The 25,623-nt window shown below is 45.5% G+C and overlaps 1 protein-coding gene across 2 annotated transcripts in view; it reads right to left on the bottom strand.

Moving 5' to 3' along the window:
* The window catches only part of ARHGAP25 (Rho GTPase activating protein 25), a 46,562-nt gene that overhangs the window by 6,311 nt on the left and 14,628 nt on the right, over positions 1-25,623 (bottom strand). Inside the window, exons 2-9 of one of the 2 annotated variants that reach the window (XM_073324890.2) lie at positions 22,932-23,131; positions 17,540-17,627; positions 15,997-16,116; positions 11,152-11,359; positions 5,139-5,271; positions 3,122-3,195; positions 1,717-1,838; positions 837-1,042 (exon numbers count right to left, since the gene is read on the bottom strand). In XM_073324890.2, the coding sequence (XP_073180991.1) occupies positions 837-1,042; positions 1,717-1,838; positions 3,122-3,195; positions 5,139-5,271; positions 11,152-11,359; positions 15,997-16,116; positions 17,540-17,627; positions 22,932-23,131 (1,151 nt within the window). Of the gene's footprint in view, positions 1-836; positions 1,043-1,716; positions 1,839-3,121; positions 3,196-5,138; positions 5,272-11,151; positions 11,360-15,996; positions 16,117-17,539; positions 17,628-22,723; positions 22,769-22,931; positions 23,132-25,623 lie in introns of those variants that run through there. The other variant, XM_073324891.2, reaches the window with a different exon arrangement.

Here is a 25,623-nt window from a genome sequence, read left to right as displayed (position 1 = left end):
ACACAGTAAGATGACTGTACTGATGACAGTTCAAATGACTTTGTGGTGACAAAAGTAAAGCCATGCTTTATATTCAAGTTCATTTATAACTCGTTAAGAAATGATGAGTGGACATTGTAAGTAGGGCTCGTAAAAAGAATTTCCGTCAAAGGATTTTCTCTGGAAAAGTGGGTTTTCCACTGAATTAAAATTTCTGTGGAAAGTATCTGCTTTCAAGGGACAATTTTGACTTTTTGTCAAAAAATGAAAACTAATTTTTTTTAGTTTTCTAGCCAAAAACCAAAAAATTTTCGTCTGAAAATTTAACTTTTTATTTTTTGCTGGAAACTTTTTGGTTTGTAGTTTTTCAATGAAAAGTATAAATTTTTCATCTAAAAGAAACCCATTTTCCAACCAAATGTAGTTATAATCATATTACAGGGAGACTGTCACGCGGGAGACCGGGGTTCGATTCCCCAATGGGGAAGCGCTGAATTTTACAGGGGAGGGATAGCTCAGTGGTTTGAGCATTGGCCTGCTAAACCCAGGGTTGTCAGTTCAATCCTTGAGGGGGCCATTTAGGGATCTAGGACAAAAATTTGGGATTGGTCCTGCTTTAAGCAGGGGGTTGGACTGAGGTCCCTTCCAATCCTGATATTCTATGATTCTATGACTCTGCTACTGGCCTACTGGGTGACCATTGGCAAGTCACTTCACCTCTCCGTGCTCCAATTTCCCCACCTGTGCAATGGGGATAATAATACTGACCTCCTCCATAAAGCACTTTGAGATCCCATGGTTGAAACGTTCTCTAAAAGAGCTGGGAATTATTATTATCTCACAGGATCGAGTCTTACCCTTGGGCCTTGGTTTACAGTATTTGCCTTGGATGCTGGTGGATCTTCTGCAGCATCCCAGCCCACGGAACTGCGTGGCACTTGGATCTTCTTAGAATCGTTCCTTTGGGTGGCGGGTGGAGAAGGGGGCTCATCTTTGGACACGGGGAAGAGCTTGGCATGGTCACTTATCATCACAGTCATCACTCTCTGGATCTGGGGGGTGCCTGCAATAGAAAAGAGCCACGTTCTACAGCGCCCAGGGAGAACTCACACATACCATTATTTTAAATCAGGCACTCAACCCTAACTTCTTTCCTTCCTAGCATTCACTGCACATTATTAAAAAGAGAGTGGAATTTGGGTTTTGTGTGAAATTCTTCCCTGTAAAAATCGTGGGACTTAAGCTTCACGTTCAGTGGTCACCGTTTCTTAGCTCTATGGAGTGAGCAAATCTTATACACCCAAAGCATTTCCCTATTAGTTCTGGTGCATTTTCCCCTTGGCCACAAAGTTCAGTGGAGAGGTCAAAATGTCTGGATCATCTTGAGTGACTATTTTCTGGAGTTCCCTGTGTGGTTGCAAAGGTACGAAAGAATTCCACACCTTTCTAAGGCCCAGAACATTGCTTACCCACCCTTGTATGGATGGAATGCACAATACAAGAGCTAGGTATTATTATTGTAGGGCCATTTGTTGCCTGATTGACCTGCCGTGGTCTGAGATACCAGGTAGAATGTTTTCTGTCCAGGCAAGATGGCGCTTTGGCTTCTATACTGTGTCTGACTTAGGAAGTTCATTGTTTTACTCCTTTGGATACAGTGATCACCTGAATACCACCTAATACTGTATACCACTTGAATACTGCCTAAGTCAATGGTGTTACAGGATTCCATTGTACCTCTCATAATAACTGCAGGGTCCTCTATCTTCGGCCTGATGATATTCACTCCAATCACTGTTGCCAGGTTATCCACACTCATCTTGTTGACACTGGAGTTCAGCTGTATTTCATGTAGGAACCTGCCGGAATCCAAGGGGGAAAATTCCACATTGGAAAACAAACAGTCTGAAGATAAAGCTGTTAAAGGTGTTATAAAATCCTAATAATCCAGCCAGCGCTTGCTCCAGGCCGCAGGGACAGAAACATAGATACAGGCCCCTTATTATTTCAGAGCACACTGAGACTTTGTCTTTTAGGCATCTCTACAGAAGCCAAATCTGTCAAGCAGAAAAAGAGTTGTATCCCCCCCCAAAACAAAAAGAAACAAAGATTGGTTTGATCCTCAATGATGTTGCCAAAGAAAAATGAGACAGCAAGCAGGGCTGGGGTGGGGCGAAACTCAACAGTTTCACTGTGCAAGAGTTTGGCTAAATACTGTCCTTGATTCTGACTCTCGTGGATTCAATGTGCTAGACATGGGAGCGCACATACAGGGCCAAATTGAGCTCACTGAGGTCAGTAAATTCATAGGCTTTAAGGTGAGAAGGGGGCATTTTGATCATCTGTTCTGTGGAGCATCTATTCTGACTTCCTGTATAACAGTGGCCAGAGAATTTCACCCACAAATTACTGCATCCAGCATAAAATTATGTCTCCATTCACCAGGGCATGATTTAACCCACAGAGTTTCCCTCTCAGTTTTGGGCCAAGCAAAATTTGTGACAACCCCTGAATTTTTAACAGGTTTCTCATTAAAACTAATTGAAACCATGTGTCAGGTAGTTTTTTATGAGAATCTACAAACTGGCTCATGTTTACTCAAAGCACAAAAGGGTTTGTGAATCTCTGCTCAAGCCAGAAAATCTAGACCCAGGTAACAAACCACCCAAAGTTCGGGAGTGTCCAGATCTGAGATTTTGGTTCAGGCCTTTGCAGTGTGTTGATTCAGATTCAGGTTCAGATTTCAGACTCTCCCAGTGTCCTGGGACATTTGGATCCAGGAGGTTGGTGAGAACCTGTCTTTTTGCACCTGAGCTGAATTTCAAGTCTGCAAAAGAAAAGAAAAATGAAAAGAAAAAACCAAAGCAGGTGAGTTTTGCATGGTTTGGGATTTATTGGTAGACAATTTTGTTCAGATCTCTTCAGCTCATCTGTCCAGTTACAGAGAAATTCAGCCTTGTGCAGGGGGTCACAAAAGAGCTTAGTTCCCTGAAGTTTTAAGGGGAACCAGAGTGGAGCCTAAGGCAGCCTAGTGGTTGCTCTCTGCACAAGTGTCAGTTTCACCTTTGGAGACTAAGGCCTAGATCCCCAGATGCACCATGATGCAAGTTGGGCTGTTTGTACAGGATGAAAGAGCACATACCTGCAGATATAACTGAGGAGGTTGTAATTGACTCGGGGAAGCACGGACAGCTGCTTCACTAGCTCCTGATGACCCTAAATACAATTTAAAAATTGCTTTGTAAAGGCTTATAAACTTATCTGAATTCCAAACGATCTGTGAATTTGCCCAGTTTCTCCAACGACATCCTGGTGTGGTATCTCCACTCAGTTCTTGCTCGCCTTTGGAACTAAATCCACATGTTTATTTCTTTAGAAGCCCTGATACGTGACACGGCCAAGATTTTCTAAGAGGCTGAATCATCAGTCGGGGCCATATTTTCAAGAGATCTCACCTCCCATTAAAGCCGCAAAATAAGTGGCCAGATTTTCAGAAGCACTCCACTCTGAAACGTGCTGAGCTCTTTTCAGAATCTGACCTAGCATGTTCTTCTTACATTTATTGTGTCAAATTATTTATCACATGGCGTGGGTGATCCCAAAGTGAAACTACCTGCAGAAAGCACCCACCACTGAAATGCAGCCACCACTGGGATGAAACACAGCAGCTCTTTGAGAACACTCTGTTGATTAACAGATGTGCCTTACTCTTGTGTAGAGTGGTCCAAAAGACAGGAACAAAATTGTGGTAGCACCTAGGAGGCTCAGCCGTGGACCAGGACCCCATTGTGCTTGCTGCTGTACAAACACAGAACAAAAAGAAAGGCTCTGCCCCAATGAACTAAAAACTTCCATTGACAAATTAAAAGTCAAAGGAAATGTCAACCTGATCTTTTCTGACTATCTCTAAAGGTAAGTTTTACACCACACACATTATCATAGTCCCGTTAGTGTGATGGACAACACTGATTAGTCTGATCCAGTATGGCGATTCCTATGTTTCTATCTGAGTGACTGGAATGTTAAAAGAAACCCATGGGTTCTCAGCGTCTATATATATAGATCTCCCCTCAGTCCCCCACAGGTAGCAACACACAATGGCTGGTTGGTTGGATGTGTGGCTTCTGTGAGAGAGCAAGGCTGAAGTCATCTGTTTGACATGTCACCCCCAGTAACTCTTCTCTGTTCTTGGAATGAGCTTCTTGCTGCGGGGCCAGCTGCTAAGAAAGTTCTGATCCCAATGACTCACTCATATTTCCCCAAACCATGGTTCCCATCTGTTCTTTGCTTCTCTCAACCTCTGCATTTGCCCCATCTCCTTTCGTGCTCACCCGCCGACCACCATCTCTACTCAGAGTGACACTGCAGGATGCTGCACTTCCTTCCTCTGATAGTTGTTTGCACTGATCATTTACTGCAGGGACTCAGCTAAAAAAGGAAATATGAGAGACGGGGCAGCTTTCAGGATTCGCACACCCCTGACAGCTAAACCTTAAGATAGGTAAGCCCATGTGGTCAGATTGGGGAGCTAAGTTTACTTATTTTAACAGCAATTCAGACATGAAGACACATTCTGGATTTAAAACCCAGTTAGTCACGCACAAACCCCTCGAACATGCAGCTGAGTGTGCACACAGACACTCTTCTGCTGGAAGTGACAATACCAAGGTGGGGCCTGCAGGGTGGATGAGTCAAGGGATGAAGGGGAGAAAGCAAAGAGTATCTTTCCCTAGGGCACCAATACTGGCCAGGATGCTAGTGTATCTTCTCAGCTACTTTTCTGAGACTGTTAAGCACCAAATTTGTCCCCCGTGTAAGTCCATGGCCGTCGGTGAACCCCAAACTTGGTCGAGTTACACCAGCGGGGTTGTTGTTAATTATATTTACTGCGGTAGTACTCTAAGGGCCAACCAAAAATATGGCCCCATTGTGCTAGGCACTGCACAGAGTAGTAGACAGTCCCTGCCCCAAATTGTGTCTCTTCTTTTCTATATATCTATTCCCATACGCCTCCCTTTATCTAATCTATCTACCTCGCACATCCATCACCATTGTGTTTAAGCATTGAATTGTAGATGCTTTTGATTCGTAAAGCACTTCAATTTCCAACAAGTGCTTTTTTAAGGCGTGGGGGGGAATAAATGCACAGTCATGGGTACCTTCATTTCATCGGCATTCAGAAGCATTCCACACAGGAGGAAGTCCTCATACTGCAACCAGGGTACAACCGGCTCTGGGAGTTCCCTCAGGTAGAGTTTGAACAAAGATGCCACCGTATGTACATCTGTATCGCTGTAGAATAAATGGTGAGATTGGAATAAAAGGATACACTCAACTGAGACTCAGACGCTGTTGGCCAGGGAACCATACATCTGTTTTGTTCATCTTGGTTGAGTGAATTTAGCGTTCAGGAAAGGTGCCTATTTTGAGCAACAATAGCTTCCCCCTCAGGAGAGGAGAGGGGCCGCAAAGGAACAAGAGGACAATTAAAGAGTGGGGACAAATTAAAATTGTAGGAGCAGGCCACCAGTGGGGGACACCAGGCAGAGAACCCCAGACAGCACCCACTGCTTTGAGACGGGACTAAGGGAGACAGTGGAAGAGAAGTGGATGCTTGGCAGATCGTTCTGCTCGGCCATAGCGTTGGTGGTTTCCCAGCATTCATAATCAGGGTAGTGTTTTCCTAGCCTACATTTGAGTGATGGGTGTTTTTATGCATTTACTTAACAGGCAAATATTTTCTAGCACTCACATATTTGGCAGGCCTTTTCCATTCAGAGTTGGCAAAGCTTGTCTGGGTTTTTAAGGTTCACGGCAATTACTGACCATGTTCTGCGAGGACAGATGTTTGCAGCTTTGCATACCATATAGTTTATATTCTGTCAAAAAGGACACTGTCAAGATAGGTCTCTGTTTTGACCTACCTTGAAGTTGTTAAACTGTTACAATCTGCTGGCAAGTATCCACCAGGTCATCTATTTTTTAGGCTGTTGGGTTTTTTTCTTTAAAGCCGACCACTCACTCACTGAGAAATGCTTTAAAGGCCACCATTTTTGTAGACCGTATCAAAACAAAATATCATGAGTTTCACCTGCCTGCTCGGCATCAACGCTCCTCTAAAAAGCACCTTGCCACAGTCCCGTGCTGGCAAAGATGACCGTGCCAAAAAAAAAAAAAAAAAAAATAGACCTTGGAAAGGAGACTGAAGTTGTTGCTGTCGTCGTTATATAAAAAGAGCCAGTCTTCCCCAGTCCGTCCCAGGAATTAAAGTAAGAGGAGGCGGAGGGGAGCACTGCTCTGCTAAAAACAGAGGAGAGCGGTCTATGGAGAATCTAGTCCTTAGTCCTTTTGCTTTGATCAGTGATCTAGGTGGCCTAACTGTCATCTAATCACCGCCAAGACCTGAGATTTTGACAACATGCCTTTGCAGATTCTAGATCAAAGCTGAGAAATGGTAACACCTGTTTTCTCTTGAGTCCTGACCCACATACAGGCTGAAGGATTGATTTCCTATTGCTGCAGATAGCGCAGCCCTATAAACATGGCATTGGGTGCGCATGCGCTTTATACTGAGGTTTCTAGATCTTCTTTTCAAATCCACTCGTGGCGAAGCGCATCCTTCTCAAACATCGTCTAGACCAGGGGTTTAGAGCAGGTGCCATTCTTGGTGCTGTCACTGGCTCACTGTGGGTGCGTCTACACAGCAAGCAGCAGCCCGCAGCCGCGCGTCTCAGAGGGCTTACGCTAATGGTGTTAAAAACACCACACTTGGGCTTACGCTAATGGTGTTAAAAATAGCAGCGTACACGCTCGGGCTCTTAAGTCTAGGGAGCAGGGTGGGCTTTAAGCCTTCAGAGCCTGGGCGCCAGTCCAAGCCACAAAGTCTACCATGGCTGGTTTTGAGTTAGCCCCACGAGCCTGAGTCTGTTGACCTGGACCCTAAGACATGCTACCATGGTTCTGTCGACATACCCCTTGTGGCAAGTCACGTAACCACTCTGTGTCTTGCCTCTCTACCTACCTAATGCCTCATCCTGTCAACGCTTAGGCCGTGTCTCCACTAAAAAGGAATTCCTGGGACAGCTGTACCAGCAAACCCTCCCAGTGCAAACAGAACCTCTACCAGCTAAAGTGTGCTTTCGAGCTTAGACCAGTCCCCCAAAGAAAATAAGCGAAAGGGCTTTTTTGCGGGTATAACTGCAGCTACCCTCGAGCTGTTGCTGACATAACTCTGTGGGTCAGGGGTATGATATTTTTTAACAAGCAAAGCCCTCTGCTTCACTATCAGCCAATGGACGGCTCACATGCTAAAAGTTAAGCACGCATGTGAGTATTTGCAGGACTGGGGCTCTTCACAGGACTGCTGTGAGACTCGGGTTTGGTCGAGACACAGATTTTGTCCTATAGAACTACTAGTGTGGGTTGCTGCTTTTTTTTTTTACCATTAATGTTATACTGGTGAAATCCCTCGGGTGGATTCAGTTGTACTAGTACAAAGGTGCCTTCTGCCAGTATTGCTAATTCCCTTGCCTATGCAGGAGTAGTTATCCTGGTATAAGCACCTTTATACAGATATAAATGAGTCCATACTATGCAGGTTATACCATTCTAATGACACCAGTGCAGCTCAAGCGGTATGACTTCTGTGTGTAGACAAGCCCAAGACCCGTGCCATTGAAGTCAATCGGAGTTTTCCCATTGGTCCAGTGGGAGCCAAATCACTCACAGTGTTTGTAAAGAGCTTAGAAATTCTCAGTTTAAGTGCAAAGTGTTATCACCATCCAATGATTCCCCTAGGGACTCACACACTGTTTATCCCAAAGCCTCTGATACAAAACCAACATTACAGGGCACTGAGAAAACAACGGCTAATCCTTTTTCTTTCATGTCCCATTGCAAAGCGTTGTCCTGCAAAAAGGCTTTACCTTCCTGCGAACCCAGCACAGGTTGTAACAAGAGGATTTGCCACAGACAGGCCAGGTTATGATTCAGAAGCTCAGAGCTGTTCTGCTCCAACAAGCAAGACCCAGGGAGGCCAGGTTTCAAACACAACAGACACAGTGACTTTCAGATGTCAGCTTGGCCCAGGGATTATTCTAAGTGTAAGGGCTGCGGTGCACCTAACTGCCTTTATGTGAACTTTCCTTTCTATATAAAGAAAAACACCCCAGAGGAACAGTGGTCTTGTGGTTAAAGTGTTGGGCTAGGCTGCTAAAAACAGTAGTTTACTTCTCAGCACTGCACCTTGGGGAAATTAATCAAAACTTTAAGTGGGCTCTAATTTGGGGGCACCTCCCTTTTTGGATGCTCAGTTTATAATAGCTCGTGCTAGATTTTCAGAAGCACTGAGCCCTGGCAACACTGTTTGATATCAGGAGCAGCCCCTCCGAAATCAGGTTCAGGGGATCTCAAAGCTGAGCTTCGCAAAATCGGCAGTCAGTTTTGAAAGGATCAGCCTAAATCCTGGTCCTCGTGGGAAAGTTGCCATTGATGTGAGCAGGACTCAAACAAGGTGCCGATGCTGCAGAGGTCAGGTAAATAAGCCCAGATCTGGCTGGTGCCTGTGGAGAAAGGGGCACTGCCATGTCTGAGAGAGAGACAGATTCATCTACGCCCACAGAACCGTGCGCCTCCTTGTTTCCAGTATTGTGAGTGGACCTAGATCAGAATCCCTGAGCCAGGTCTGATCCCCCAGTGCCCTGCACCTCAGGGGAGTGCTTACACCTGTCACACACGTTCCAAGTCAGCAACATTTTGCACTGCCCTATGTGACTGCACCAGGCTCAGGGCATGGAGAATCAGGCCCTTGTGTATATAGCACCCAGCCCCAAGATCCTTCATCAAAAGCAATCACAGAGGGCTTAACCCCATCTCCAAGCAGGTGAGAAGGGTTAGGGATAACGAGACAGGATAGCTCACTGAGGGGAAGGGGTTCAATTAGGAACTAATGAGTCAAATCAGGAAGCTTTATAAAGAGAGCCCCAGAAACCTTAACCCACCCCTTTCTTTTTGCAAGGCCTGTGTGATAGAGTGCAGGGAGGGAGGGAAGGTAGCAGTTTATGCTATTACAATAACTTCTACAATAGCACATACCTGGAGGGAGGGGAGCTGAGATATAGAATGAAGCCCTTTATTGGTGATTGCAGTGGTTGGTAGAGTGTCTTGAATGTGAACTTTGTGTTAGGAAACAGAACATGGTTTGGAGGCTGGTGGGGATACAGAGAGTGGTATGAAAAATCCTTTTTTTTTCAAAATGAGGTAAATCATAGAAATGCAGGACTGGAAGGGACCTTAAGAAGTCATTTAGTCCAGCCCCCCATGCTGAGGCAGGACCAGACGTTACACCTTGTCATTCATTCTTATTATTCTCTGTACTGCTGTAGTGTAGTGCCCCAGAGCCTTTCTCACGGACCAGGACCATGTTGTCCTAGGTGCCGTACCAACACAAAATGAAAGGACAGTCTGTGCCCCCAGGAGCTGACAATCTAAATATAAGACAAGAGACAACAGGTGGGGAAGTACAAGGAAACAATGGTCAACATGATAGGGCATGGTCTCTGCACACCAGCAGCCTAGCCACTGTTAAGTTTTTTTTATAGGCATCAGGGCAGAAGAGAGGTTTAAGAAGGGATCTGAAGATGGGTAATGAGGCAGCTTAATGGATGTGTACAGGGAGCAACTCCCAGGCATGTAGGGCAGCATGGGAGAAAGCACCGTGGTGCTTGTTAGAAAATTTCACAAGTCGCCAATGGACGCTAACATCCTGTGCAAGTCAGAGGCAAGGGTCAACAGCTCAACCGTGAACGAAAGATGCTATGAAGGGATAGGGCTGACTCTGAAGGGCCTTGACAGTGAGGACAAGCAGCCTGTGTTCAATGCAATAGAAAAGGGAAAACCAGTGGTGGGATATACCTGAAAGCAGGAAAGAATCAGTGGGAAAAGCAACTGAGGGATAGGATCCTTAAAGATTTAGCATGAATGAAATAAGACCCATCCAGAATCTTCTCCACTGAGCCTAATGACAACCCCCAGTTCACTTCCACCTCACCCAGACTTTCATGGCTGATGGCAAAGGCAGATGAGAGAAAACGCCATTTATGCTGAAGAAGTTGATGGCATATCATGTTAAACTCCTAGCACAGGCAGCTTCCCTGTGTCCCTCCCTTTGGGGCCTTGTTTCCTATCTGTGTCTTGACAGGTGGGAAATGAGTGGTTAAAATGGTTCCTCCTCATTACAACATTCAGTTCCTCGGCTCTGCATTTTCTGTTAATCCCAGTTTGAAAAATGACAAAACCATAGAGATTAACGCCAGAAGGGACCATCTTATCTAGTCTGACCCCCTGCACATCAGAGGCCCCTACACAAGATCCAACCCGCTCCATAAAAAGCTCAACAACCAAAATTTGATCAAGTATTACATGAGGGTCTCCTTTTTTAAGCAAAGTGTGATTGCTGATAGGTAACACCTCCTTGAAATCCTTCGCTAACCTGTCCTTCCACATTTAAAAGGAAAGGTCAGCCATGCCTGAAAGTTCCTGTCATCTCCTGACTATTTGGGGATATTTGTGGAGTGAGTTTGTGGGTCTCAGCCAAACCCCTCATTAGTGGCCATTTGTCTGCATCACCCAAGTTGCCCATTACAGTCACCAGTAACTGGTGGTTTCAGCAGATGGGCCAAGGGCTGAATGGGGCATGAGGACTAAACTCCGCCCTAGAGGTGGTTCCTCCGGGCAGGATTGGGGCACGTTGTCGAGGCAGAGTTTATGGGAAAGATCTGCACTGCGGCTGTTTGCTGAGCGTGTTCTGTAGGTAAAGAGGGGACCTGAATTTCGGACAGTCCAGCACCTTTCCCCACATGGGAAGCTGGTAGCTTTCTGGGATTCTTTTCCAAAACAATAAGCATTGTTGTCTGACCAGTGTGCCCAGTTATCCCTCCAACCCTGCTCTAACAGCCCAGGCTTTGACTTTCAGTTGACCCCCATCTTTTTTGAACCCTCCTTTCTAACTGGGGGCATGATCTTTCTTGCAAAATGGGAAGGGTCTTGTTTGCTTCTCCACAGAGATCAACCAGGCCAGTGACTTCCAGAAGCCTTCAGTTAACAAAAGCAGTAGATAGACAGACTGCACCCCGAAGGTCTTAGCTGGGTGGGATCAGGAAACATAAAGATTACCGGTCAAAAGATGGCCTTTCCCCAGCGTCAAATGCGTCCCTCAGCTGCTTCACCAGGTTGTCCTGGCCAGGCAGTCGGAAGATGCCCTCCTCATTCATGCCGTGCTCGCGTATGAACTCTGCACATGTCTCCACCAGGATAGGAACCAGGTGCTGCCCAAATTTCTGTTCATATGCCACAGTCTCAGCCAAGCGCTGGCCAAATACCACTAGACAGAAGAAGGGTATTGTTAGTAAAGGATAGAGGTAGGCCCAGAGGCAGCGGTGGGATTTATCTCTGGTCCCTTGTAATACTGTCATTGTATGGAGCTACTTTCAAAGCTGAACAGAGGTTTGGTTGCTAGATGACAATACAGGGCCAGATCCCCAGCTCAAAGTCCACTGACTTTCATGGAGCTATGCTGATTTACATCAGCTGAGAATCTGGCCCACCGTGTCATCAAAACTTAGAAACTGCTAGACCAGACCAGAACTATGGTCCATCTAGCCTAGTATCAGTGGCCACTGCAAGATGCTTCAGGCAGTATACCAAAGGGTGCAATGGAGACGTCGTCTTGATGCTTATATGTAACTCAGTTTATGCTCTGTCTGCCTGCTTGTTGTAAACTTCTACTGAAACTCCTTTAAAGGAAATCCCTGCCCTCAGATAAGCAGAAAAAGTCAGCTCTGAACTTCCCCAAAGTTCAGGGTTTGAGGCCACGGTTTCAATTCATTTATGCATGTTTCCGTTTATAAGTTCCCTCAGCACTGCACAGCAACCAGCTGGTACCGTTAACATGCCATGGGATATGGAGATTGAGGTAGCCCATGTGGAAGTTTGCTTTATCTTTGTCTTATAATATCCAGTGGCAAACACTTTGCTACAAACATTCCTCCTGAGTGTTTGATGGCAGAGACATCAGGAGAAAATCTAAGAGGGTAACTCATAGAAACCACTGAAGAAATGACGGAAAATAAAACATCTTCCGATTAATTAAATTAACCTGTGTTAAACCCTTTCCTGCAAATAGTGTTAATATTTTACATCTTCTAAGTGCCAAACAACTGTTAACTAACCCCTCCTCCGAACACCCTGGTATTAAGTAATAGTGTCTCTGCTTTATAGATGAGGAGCCTGAAATACAGCCACGATGGGGATGTAAGAAACATGCTGGGGGAGATGAGGAATGAATATGAAAAATGCCAACAGAACAGCAAAAATGAAGAGGGCTGGGGATATGTCACTTCATTCCCCCTGCCACTGACACACACCATGGAGGTGCCGATGAGTTAACTCCAGGTGATGCCAACGGCTCAGCAGTTCTAAAAACTGGGCCCTTCCATGTCGAGCAAGCTGTTAACATCAAGTCAAATGTTAGAACCAGGCTAGAGCTCAGGGATTCTTGGTTTCCAGTGCCCTGCTGGACCTCACTGCCTCTTTTAATCAGAGACGAGAGATCACTAGTAAAACAGAGGTCTTAAAACTAAGATGGCAAAGGAAAAACAGCCTCGTAATGCAGCGCCAGCTGGCTTTGGGCTGGGAGCCTTTCCCTAGCCTAATCCCTAATGTGTCCTCCGCCAGTCAGCTGTATTTTTAAAAAGGGGGCAAGTACCTTTCCTCCGGAGCAAAGGCTTTTTCCTCCTGAACTCCCAGCAGAAAACCATCCCTAAGGCTGGAATGCAGCAGCCCTCATCCCAGCTCTTCATCCTCGGGGCTTTAGGCATGATGACAGCAGAGACGCCCTACACCCAAGTGGCTCCAGAATATTAATGGCAAAGGGTCCCGCGGCCTCCTACAAGATTTTGCCCCGCAATGTGTTCACCTCCTGTTCCGAAGGCTGAAATAATCCTTGTGTATCTCTTGCAGATCAGCATTATGCTCATAAATACTCCTGTCTGGAACCGCAAGACTTGTCAGCACCTGCCTTATGGTGTGTTTTTTTCATTGACAAAAGACTCCCTTTTGCTTTTAAATAATGAACATAAACCTGTCATTGTACTCAGTAAAAGTATAAATGGCTCCTTTTTCTTAGTAACTCATTATTTGCCATTCAGTTATCACCCTGGAGGATCATAAAAATCAACCCTCTACCAACATGGCTCTCTACATCCGTCATTCCGTCTGACACACGGGTAGCATGTCAGCCAGCTCAGAGATGCTCCTTGGGTGTCAGGCTGGTAAAGGGGCTCAGAGGCATGTTGAAAGGTTTCATTTCATTCAGTGCAGCCTCTCTGCTTTTTAACATGGAGCAAATTAACAAACAGCTGCCTTATCTGCGTGAGTCACCGGGGGCATTTTTCAAGGGGGATGCAACCCAAGCCTAAGGCATGCAGATGTACAAAATAGACTGTCCTATTCTCAAGCCTGCCCTTTGGGAATCCATTAACCCCCGAGTTAATTTATAACATGGTATGGGTCAACATCACCGAAAAGAGGCCTGGATCCTCATTTACCGTGCGGCCCCTTTACACCACTCTGGGGCTTGCATTTACACTTGCTTGAAGGCCACTTTACCCTGCCAGTGCAATTCCTTTGGTGTAAATGAGCGTCAGGGCTGGAGTCTTTATTTGCAATCATGTGACTTTTTAGGGGGCTGATCTTAGAAATCCTTGCTCAAATGACCCTAGTTTTGAACCACTGATGGTACTGCAACTTTCCAAACTATCAGAGTGGGTTTTAGAGCACATAGAAAAACTGGCTGTTAAACATGAACCTAAACTACAGCAGAGTGACCGGCTTGGCTGGAATAAAGAAGCTCTAATCAATGCCAACCCACTAACATCAGGTCTTCATCTGGGTATAGTTATTATTTGAATCGCCGTAGCACTGAAAGCCCCCAACTGAGATCGGGGCTCTGTTTTGCTAGGTGCTGTATAGTCACATAGTGAGAGACAGTCCCTGCCCAAAGAGCTTAGGGCTTAAATAGACAAGATGGACAGGGAAACAGAGGAGGAGAGATTTGTCCAGGTCAGTCAGAAACACAACCCATGTCTCCGGATTTCTAGTCCAGTGCTCAGTCCATTGGACTATGCTGCCTCTCTCTCTCTTGATAGATACTCAGTTCACTCCTGTATGAAACACTACTAATTCTGAAGACGAATCATTCTTGATTGCAAAGCCCGTCAGCCCAGGAATCTGAGCCCACCACAGAAGTTTCCTCTGTTGTATGCTTTACCCCGGGGCTGCTCCAAAGTCACTTGCGGAGAGTGTCAATAATGCCGTAAGATCATGAGCAAAATATTTACTTTTTTTTTAAAAATGTATAGTTAGTATTATAAAGCACTGTAATGGTCATATACTACAGTGATGGGCATTCCTGGAAATCCTTAAGATAGGTGGATGAGGTTGATACTCCCTTTGCCTCTGGGCGTATCTACAACACTGACAAATTTACAAAACACTACCTTTCTAATTGGCTCGTCTCCCCCACTTCCCCCTTTGCACGGGCATAAATAGCTGCACAAGGTGCTGGGCCGTGGGGAACCGGATGCTATAATGCCCTCCTGCACCCAGCAGGGGGAGGGGAGATGACCAGGATGCCCATGTTACGAAGACAAACCTTGCGACATTCTGCCGAGAATGGGCCAGATGGCTATGGAACACAGGCAGTGTGGTCGAGAAGTTAGAGCAAGAGAATCAGTACCACTACAAAAGGTTCCCCCACCCCCACCCCCGCTCTCCTGCTGGTAATAGCTCACCTCACCTGATCACTCTCGTTACGGTGTGTATGGTAACACCCATTGTTTCATGTTCTCTGTGTACATAAATCTCCCCACTGTATTTTCCACTGCATGCGTCCGATGAAGTGAGCTGTAGCTCACGAAAGCTTATGCTCAAATAAATTTGTTAGTCTCTAAGGTGCCACAAGTCCTCCTTTTCTTTTGAGTTCTATTCTTGTCTCTTCCACTGACTCACTGAGAGCCCCGGCTAGAAGTTACTCTAGGGCTGGATGCCCACTGATGCCAATGGGAGTCTCTTTCCATGGGACACCTGGATCAGGTCCATAGCACCCTACTTAAATTGCAAGCTCTTTGGGGGCAGAGACAACCTTTTGCTCTGTTTGTACAGCACCTGGCACAGTGGGGTCCTGATCTGTGAGTAGGGATCCTCAGCACTTGCACAGAACAAATAAATAATAATATGAAGATAAATAACATGTAACCCTTCCATACTCCCATTACAACAATTTACCTACATGGCAGCTATGTTGAAAGGTTTAATTAGCATATGTAAAACACTTTGATTTCCTTGGGTGAAAGTTAAAAATATAAGAATTGCCATACTAGGTCAGACCAAAGGTCCATCTAGCCCAGTATCCTGTCTTCTGACAGTTGCCAGTGTCAGGTGCCCCAGAGGGAATGCACAGAACAGGTCATCACCAAGTGATCCATCCCCTGTTGCCCATTCCCAGCTTCTGGCAAAAAGAAGCTAGGGACACCATCCCTGCCCATCCTGGCTAATAGCTACTGATGGATCTATCCTCCATGAATGTATCTAGTTCTTTTTTGAACCCTGTTAGTCTTGGCCTTCACAACATCCTCTGGTAAGGAGTTCCACACTTTGTGAAAGAACTACTTCCTTTTGTTTGTTTTAAACCTGCTACCTATTAATTTCAATTGGTGACCCCTAGTTCTTGTGTTTATGAGAAGGAGTAAAAAACATTCCCTTATTTACTTTCTCCACACCAGTCATGAATTTATAGACCTCTATCATATCCCCCCTTAGTCGTCTCTTTTCCAAGCTGAAAAGTCCCAATCTTATTAATCTCTCCTCATATGGCAGCTGTTCCATACCCCTAATCTATGCTACAGAAGCATAAGATGTTACTGAAAAGCCACCCCCAGAGCCATTTCAGCTCCCCTTTACCTCCTGATGGAGATCCCACCACTCTTCGGATAGACTTAACCCACTCATCCATCTCGGATTGGGAGTTGGCCATCAGTACATAGGAGTCTTGTCCTGTTCGATTCTGGTCTCCCGAGACCCCTGCAAAAATAATTACTCGTAAAGGGAGTTGGGGGTGGAACAAAGACACGAGCCCTTATTGATTTCTTAGCTAAGTGCTATGGGCCCAAAAAAACCCATTATCCCATTCATCTCTATCTGGCTGTAAAATGAGGTGGTGTCTCAGGGAGACGCGTTGTTTACACCATCTCTCCATCACTGAAGCTTTCCACCAAGGAAATGAACTAATAGAAAATTAACGTCACAGTGGAATGAAGAGGTATCCTGTTTTCTCTCAACACTCTCCTTGGTGTATTTACCTGGTACTTTCTCCCAAAGTATTTTCCAGAGTGATTTACAAATTTGGGGCCTGACTCTCTTCCCACCACAACAATATCACACCAGCGACTTTAGAGGAGATACTCCTGGTTTACCCTGGTGTAAATAAGAGGAGGATCAGGCCCTATGTATACTGTACAGGAATCCCTTAGCCACCAGTAAAAAGCAGCCAACTCTGGAGTGGAATGTGGCACTTTTTCATCAGTTTAAGACTGTGAGTGAAGAACACACGCACAGTTGAAATTAGTCATTTTTAATTAGACCCAAATTAGGCACTGGTCAGGACACTGGAGTTCATCTCCCGGTGAGTACAGCTGGCTGGAAAATGGAATTTCCGTAATTTCCTGACATTTCAAATGTTCTGTTCTGAATCAGAAACAAATTGAAAGTTGTGAAATTGCTCACAAAATGGAAATTGTGAAAAATTTTGATTTGGAAACATTTTGTTTCGATGTCAAACCATAATATAATATAAAATATCAATAAAATATAAGATTGAAAATAATATTAGCCTGCTAGCAGCTAAAAGCCTATGCTATCACATGGGTGTAATCTGTAATATCAAATGGCTGAGATCTTAAAAACTGGAAGGTTGCAAACTGCAAATCCCAGTGATGGTTGAACCTGGGGATATTCTGAACAAAAAAGATCTCTGGACCATGTTTGTAGTAGTTTCCATCGTTTCACACTGACTCAACAGACGTTCTAGGCTTCAGAGTCAGGCACACAGAGTGACAATCCTGGAATCTTATTATATAGACCATATAAAAGCCAACAGGAAGTCAAATGAAATGAGAACATTGAAATGAAACATTTTTACCTTATCTTATGACATGTTTTGACATTGAAATGAGACGAGAAAGCCAAAATCATTCATTTTGACACTTTTCCAATCAAAATTTTTGCCACAATCAATTGTTCCCAGAAAACATTTAGATGGCGACAAAACTGCATTTTCTCACAGAAAACCGTTCCATCAAAAAATTTTCAACCAGCTCTCCCAGTGAGTCTCCCCCATGCTTGGTGGATCTACAGCTGGGGCACCATAGTAAGCCATAAGCATGCGATGTCTAGCCTTATGAGACAAGAAGCAGACAGGAGATCTGTGTCGTGTCATGATGCTCACCTGGGATGATTTCAAATATAAACTTCCCCGCTTCCTCTGGGTTGCTGACTGACTCCTTGATAGTGCTTCCCTGCAGAAACAGGCAGCCCTAGAAACGAAGACAGCAGTAGCCTTCAATCAGCCATTTAAAAATGGTCCTGTTTGGTCCACGTTGGTAGTGATAGATACAATACTCATAAAATCATAGCAATATCGGGCTGGAAGAGACCTCCAAAAGGCATCAGGTCCATCCCCCTGCACTGTAGCAGGACTAAGTAAACCTAGACCATCCCTGACAGGTGTTTGTCCAACCTGTCCTTAAAAAACCTTCAGTGATGGGGATTCCACAACCTCCCTCAGAAGCCTGTTCCAGAGCTTAACTACCCTTACAGTTAGAAAGTTTTCCCTAGTATCTAACCTAAACCTCCCTTATTTCAGATGAAGTCCATTACTTCTTGCCCTACCTGCATGGAAAACAATTGATCCCCACCCTCTTTATAACAGCTCTAAACATATCTGAAGACTGTTAACAGGTCCCCTCTTTAGTCTTATTTATCAAGACTGAACCGGCTGTTTTTTTTAACTTTTCCACATAGGCCAGGTTAAACCGTCATCATTTCTGTTGCTGTCCTCTGGACTCTCCCCAATTTGTCCACATCTTTCTGAAAGCGTGTTGCCTAGAAATGGACACGCTACTCCGCCAGTGCCTAGGAGAGCATGACAATTACCTTCTGGGTCTTCGCAAAAAGAAAAGGAGTACTTGTGGCACCTTAGAGACTAACCAATTTATTTGAGCATGAGCTTTCGTGAGCTACAGCTCACTTCATCGGATGCATACCGTGGAAACTGCAGCAGACTTTATATACACACAGAGATCATAAAACAATACCTCCTCCCACCCCACTGTCCTGCTGGTAATAGCTTATCTAAAGTGATCATCAAGTTGGGCCATTTCCAGCACAAATCCAGGTTTTCTCACCCTCCACCCCCCACACACAAACTCACTCTCTTGCTGGTAATAGCCCATCCAAAGTGACAATTCTCTACACAATATGCATGATAATCAAGGTGAGCCATTTCCTGCACAAATCCAGGTTCTCTCACCCCCTCACCCCCCTCCAAAAAACACACACACAAACTCACTATCCTGCTGGTAATAGCTCATCCAAAGTGACCACGCTCCCTACAATTTGTGCTGGAAATGGCCCAACTTGATGATCACTTTAGATAAGCTATTACCAGCAGGACAGTGGGGTGGGAGGAGGTATTGTTTTATGATCTCTGTGTGTATATAAAGTCTGCTGCAGTTTCCACGGTATGCATCTGATGAAGTGAGCTGTAGCTCACGAAAGCTCATGCTCAAATAAATTGGTTAGTCTCTAAGGTGCCACAAGTCCTCCTTTTCTTTTTGCGAATACAGACTAACACGGCTGTTACTCTGAAACCTGTCTTCTGGGTCTTACTTCCGACACTCCTGTTAATATATCCCAGATTGACATTAGCTTTTTTTTTTTTTTTTTTTTGGCAACTGCACCACATGGTTGACTCTCATTCAATTTGTGATCCACTGTAATCTCCCAGATCCCTCTCAGCAGGACCACCATCGAGCCAGTTATTTAAGACGAATATCCCTTTGGCTGGGCACAAGGTGAAACGGTTTGAGGAACATCTCCTTTAGCCTGGATTCTCTCACTGTGGATTTTAGGGAAGCACCAGCTCCAACTGACTGAGCAGGTTACATTCCATAAAGAATCATAGAATCATAGAATATCAGGGTTGGAAGGGACCTCATGAGGTCATCTAGTCCAACCCCCTGCTCAAAGCAGGACCAATCCCCAATTTTTGCCCCAGATCCCAAATGGCCCCCTCAAGGATTGAACTCACAACCCTGGGTTTAGCAGGCCAATGCTCAAACCATCCATTACGATAAAGGCTACAGCAGTTAGATCAGTCGGTATCACCAAGATCATCTGGCTTGTGACTTTTACTTCCACATCAACAGATCACATGTCCAACCTAAAAAGGGATGTGGACTCCGGCTGGCAGACATAACTGCATGACTCAGCACAAGCAATGCCTCAGAATAGGGCTGCAGAGGGCAAGAGTAGGAGGCGGTGCCATGGATGGAAACAGAGAGGGCTTTAGCTAATTACGTGCTTATGTAGCCCGCTTTGCTCAGGCCACATGTGGGGATTGCACCCAGCATCTTGGCAGTGCTAAAAGAATGAACCAAGTTGCTATGGTAATACCAATAATAATAATTAATAGTGAACTTCTACTGCTGCAGGCTGAGGTTCTCAGCGGAAATATGGATGCATAGTTCCCTTTGAAATTAATGGGAGTAGCATCTCTACATCCCCTGGGTAGCTCTGCCAGTCTTAGTGTTCTAGCTAGAAGCAGTAGCAGGCTCATATCTAGAGCTGACAGGAATTTTGTCATCAAAGGAATCTGAACCAAAAAAATGGCTTTACATTTTCCACAATTTTTTGTTTTTGATGTAATTGTCATTGAAATTTCCCACAAAAAAGGCAGAGTGGGTTTTGGGTTTTTTTTGGATTTGGGGGGAAAACCCAGGGAAAAAATCAGTTTTGGGTTAAAATGCTTTGCTTTTAGTTGAATGAAAAATGGTTTTCAGAAACTAAAAAAATGTCAGTTGAAAAACAACAAGAAAAATTGCAGGACATTTTGTCCAAAATGGAAAAAAAAATGTTTTGTTTGTTTGTTTTTTTAAATTTCCTCCACAAAATAATTGTTGTTTGTTTTTTTTTACCAGCTCTACTTGTTTGTGGATCAGCCATTATCACTGGCATGTGTAACATATTAAACCAGGGATTATGCCTATGTTTGGGAGACAGCAGCTGAGTTAAAGGAAGTCTGGATGTTAAAAGCTGACTGATCAAAACACCTTGTGTATCCATTGGGACAGAAGACAGGGTACCATGCAGAGAGGGGATGGGGCCAACCTATGACCCGCAGGCCATACATGGCCCATCATAGCATTTCATAAGACCTGTGGCCTGCTTCAACACACTACACTAATGGCCAATTCATTAGCGTTTTGTTGTCATGTTTACATCAGTTTAGTTTACGCAAGTGTGTAAATAGACAGTACTGTACATAGAAACAACCGATCTAAATACACACAAAACAAGCTGAACTTTAAAATATAAATCAATATAGGTGACTATTCATATTTTAATGAGATTTAAAATCTGTTTGGCCCACTCAAGATTGTGCTTAGGCCCTCCTGTGAAATAGGTGTGGGCACCATTGCTCTACATTATTAATCTTCCTTCCCCCAAGGAGACATGGAGCTACAGAAGAAGGCAGGGCCATGTACCTGCTTTACTACCCTAGGAGTTTGTGATCCATTTTTGTGTCATTCAGAGGGGATTTAAGCAGGTTCAGAGACCCAGCTTGGAAGAGTCTGGCAGCTCCTTTAAAGGAAAGGTCTTGCAGCTGTGGGTGAAATTCCATCTAAGTCACTGGAGCTGGTCCCCTTTATACCACCAGCAGTAGCAGATGAAACCTTTGAAGTCAAGGGAGCTGAGCCTACATGGACCAGCAGGAAATCTCCCCACCCCCGCATGCGGCCATGCAAGTGAATCGTTAGCTGTCCAAACGTGGCCACGGCTTTTTAAAGGTTGTCTGAAGTGTTAGCTGTCGTTAACACTTCTTGTGCGTTCAGCTGTGTTGCAAATGATGTGGCGGGGGCGGGGAGGTGAGGAGGTGGAAAGGGATGCTAGATAAGTGGCAAGGCATAAACACAGGCCTTCTGAGCGTCCCTCCTATTTTGTGACTATCGCAATAAACCCTTCGGGAGCTGGGGCCCACAGAAATCAGTATAAGTCAGATCTACGAAAGAATATATTTCTGAAGAGCAAATATCCTGGCCTTGGAATACACCAGATTACATGGTGTTATCACAAGGGATCCCGTTCCTAAAGGGTCATCCCTGTTCTGCAAAATTCAGACTACATTTTGCCCTGAATTTTTTGGAAACTCTCTATTTCTTGCCCTTTTCTTCTCCACCTTATTCCCTCCAACCCTCTTGGGTGACCAGGCCCACGGCGGCGGTGGTGGACACCCCAGGGTGCCAGTAGCTCTAGAAGCTCTGTAAATGGGCCCCATATATTCCCTACAAAGCTGCAGAATTCATTCTGCCTCACTGCACATCTACTTAGGTCCTGCCCCTGCCCCTACTCCCCAATTCTTAGCCAGGGAGAGCAGAGTTCTACATCAGGGCTTGGCCTGAACTTAAACCCCTGGAGCTGAACAACCTGCAGGCAGGACCTGGAGCCGGACATTATAGAAACTTTCTGCTCCCGGATCTCTAGCTGTCAGCTCAAATGCAACATGGCTAAATCTGTGTTCTTAATCTTCCCCATCTCCTTTCTCAAGCACTGTGAACAACACCACCATCCTACCAGTTACTCAGGACCATAACCTGGGCATCAGCTTCAACTCCAACCTCTCGCTAGAACCTCCCCTGCAAGCTATGTCTAAATCCTGTGAATTCTTCCCGCATCACGTCTCTAAGACATGGCCTTTCCGATCCATCCACCCCGCTAAGACTCTCGTTCAAGCTCTCATCAGGCCACGTCTCAGTCACTGCACCGTCCTTCTCGCTGGCCTTGACAAATGCAATCTTGCCTCTCTCCTATCCACTCAGAATGCTGCTGCAAAGATCATTCTCCTAGTCTGTCGCTTGGACAACATCAGCCATCGCTGCCTCCCTCTTCTTTAGCACCTCAAACACAAGCTGCTTGTCTTCACTTCCAGGCCCTTCATGGCCCATGCCCACTATCAAAATATCGACTCCCACCTCGGATCAGCCCACCGTGCCAACTTCCATCATCTACTTGTTACACTTTCAAACAAGCAGCTTTGTGCTTTCTTGCATCCTGCCCCTCACGCCTGGGATAAGCTTCCCTTAAACGCCTGCAAAACGAACTCGATAGCCTCTTTCCAAACCCTCCTTAAAACTCGCCTTTGCCACAATGCCTAGAAAACACTTGAGAGCGGTTAGCACCCCGGTGTGCTAAGACCGCTGCCTGTCACACTGACCAATACTGTCTCATTGTTTCCTTGGACACCACCATTGGTCTGTGTGTATCCACCACTAATACGTCTCCAAACTCTTACACGTAGCTTGTAAGCAGCTTGGGGCACGGACCCCTTCTTTGTTCTGTGTTCGTACAGTACCTAGTACAATGGGGTCTTGTTCCATGACTGGGACTCCTCAGTGCTATGGAAAGACAAGTAACAATAAATAGTAATATCAGTAGGGAAGGGGGCAGGATATTCAGGGCTCACCTCTGTGCTACATCCTCCCTGCCAAAAAAACATCTCCCCTATGGCTCCCTTCAGGACCCTTCCTAGACCAAGGACACAAAATGTGGGCTCACTGTACCTGGGGCTTGGCATCTTCCTCATCCTTGTAGTAACACAGCTGCTGGCCCCTCAGTACAAAGTACCGCTGTTGCCAGTTCTTGACGATGGAGCGCTGCTTCTTGAGCCAGCCGATCTTCAGGGGCCGCTCCAGCAGGTTGGGGGAGGCTGTCCAGTTGCAGGCCGCCATGGGATCACCGGTCATCACGCTCCTGGAACGAGCTGGAGAGAGGAAGACAGACACATAGTGACAGAGCGACATGGGATTCAGAGGAGCTCCCAGGTAGAGATTGGCTGTCCCATTAGGGGCAAGCCCACTGTAGCATGGATCGTGGGTCTCTTCCGACAGAGTTAAGTAAAACCTAAAATCGACTGCCCTGAGGCAATCAGAAACAGCTATCTGTCCCCTCTGCCTGCGAAAAGCCAACGGGCTAGAGGCTTTTAAAGGAAGTGGCTGCAGTATCTGTCAAAATATGCTTCCTTTTTCCTGCGTGGGAGTGACTGTCTCACAAATGAGAGAATAGAATGATTAGTTTCTATATGGGACTGTTTCATTTAGACCCGTCCAAAAAAAAAAAAAGACACAGACATGATGGGGGAATTTTCAAAATTTGTTTTAAAGCAGTGGTTCTCAACCAGGGGTACACGTACCCCTGGGGTACACAGAGGTCTTCCAGGGGGTACATCAACTCATCTTGATATTTGCCTACTTTACAACAGGCTACATAAAAGCACAAGTGACATCAATACAAACTAAAATTTCACACAGACAACGACTTGTTTATATCGCTCTACATACCATACACTCAAATGTAAGTATAATATTTATATTCCAATCGATTTATTTTATAATTATATGATAAAAATGAGAAAGTCAGCCATTTTTTCAGTAATAGTGTGGATGTGACGTTTTTGTACTTGTAGGTCTGATTTTGTAAGCAAGTACTTTTTAAGTGAGGTGAAACTTGGGGGTACGCAAGACAAATCAGACTCCTGAAAGGGGTACAGTCGTCTGGAGAGGTTGAGAGCCACTGTTTTAAACTATTTATTCTGGGTGATACTTCGAAAGGTGCCGTCTGCCTTTTGAACAGCTCACACAACACAGAACGTATCTGAAAGATCAATGAGATTGCAAACTCTTTGGGGCCTGGGCTGTCTTTTATTGCATGGTAAAGAGGTTCCTGGCACAAAAGGGCCCTGATCCTGATGGGTCCCTCTAGGAGCTACAGCAATGTTGAATACCAATCCAGGGTGATCGTTGCCTAAAGAGGAAAGGTATAGCTGCTCCTTCTATTTTCATCTGTGGGACAGTCATCCGGGCACCTAAATAGCTGTGCGTCACACTCTCCGCATCGGAGGTCAGATGGCATTGTCGTTATGTGCATGGACGATCCCGACTATATACAGTGCAACTCTGTTTGTTTTACTGTTCCCTGCTTGTGGCAGCCGTTTGACTCTCTGGGTGTGATTCCCCTCTCACCTCATCAGCCTAAATGGAGAATAAGTCCACTGACGTCAACGAAGTAAAGCTGCTGTGAGTGACCTAGGACTCAGGCCCGCTGAATCATCCGTCACATTTCAAAAGTCATTTCCTGTTGGCGTGAATGTTCTTGCCCTTTATGCAACAGTAATAATAAAATCTACCTCTTGTCTCATGCTTTTTAGAAAGGGGATCGGTATTGTGATCCCTATTTTACAGATGGGAAACCAGAGGCACGTGGGGGTGAAGTGACTTACCCCAGGTCACCGAGGAGCAGAACCAGGGATAGAACCTAGGTCTACTGAAGCCCAGTCCAGTACACTGGCCAAGGCCTCCGCAGGCTGTTACAAGAGGTTAATGTCCGCAAGGTTAAAGACTTTCACACCTTTTCAGAGGCGCTCGGTTACAATGTCCACCTATCTACTTATATGGCCCCCGCTACCATCTGAGCACTTCCCATTTACAAGTAAAAATAACGACTCTCTCTTCCTTTCCAGCTTGATTCGTTTTCTGTTTGTCTGCTTGCGTCCACCTCTGTACATGGTGAGCAGGCACATCCTATGTCTATATGGGCATACATGTGCGTGTGTTGAGCGATTGCGTTGTGCACAGGCAAGAGTGTGTGTGTGTGTGTTGTGGGCTTGGGACAGTGCACCTTTGGGTGGAGAAATTATTGAGGGAAGGCTGAGCCAAAGAAATGAGTTGTGTGCAGCCTTCTGAAAGTGCTTTGTGGTTCTTTCTGTGGTCAGGGAGTGTCAGGGGGGCTGGAACAATTTGTACAGTGGGGGTGCTGAGAGCCATCGAACCAAACTGTAAACCCTGAATATGATGGAAACCGCTTCAAGCCAGAGGGTGCTGCAGCACCTCATGCATCCCTAAGTCTAGCACCTAGAGGGAGCATTGCAGTTTAGGGGAATGTCAGTGAGGCCTGAATACAGCCCAGCTCCCTGCCTTTGCCATTAAAACACCTCCAGAAGAAGACCCCACTCTGTCGCTGCAAGACAGAAGCCTGCCTCTTTCCACTCATCTAGTCACATGCACCTGTGCAGAGTGGCTGCATAATGCTACCGGTCCGATTTCGTTATGTTTCACACTCACTTTGCACGAGTGCAAAGAACTCCTCCAGGTGCGCGGCAGTAGAGAATCAGGTTTTTTGTTCCTGGGCATATGTTGATATGGGACGTTCCTCCCTATATGGATCTGGATTTAGGGTGGGCTTTTCAATGGGATTTAA

This window comes from Lepidochelys kempii, chromosome 26, assembly GCF_965140285.1.
Source record: "Lepidochelys kempii isolate rLepKem1 chromosome 26, rLepKem1.hap1, whole genome shotgun sequence".
NCBI lineage: Eukaryota > Metazoa > Chordata > Testudines > Cheloniidae > Lepidochelys > Lepidochelys kempii.
This window is presented reverse-complemented; position numbering and strand designations above follow the sequence as displayed.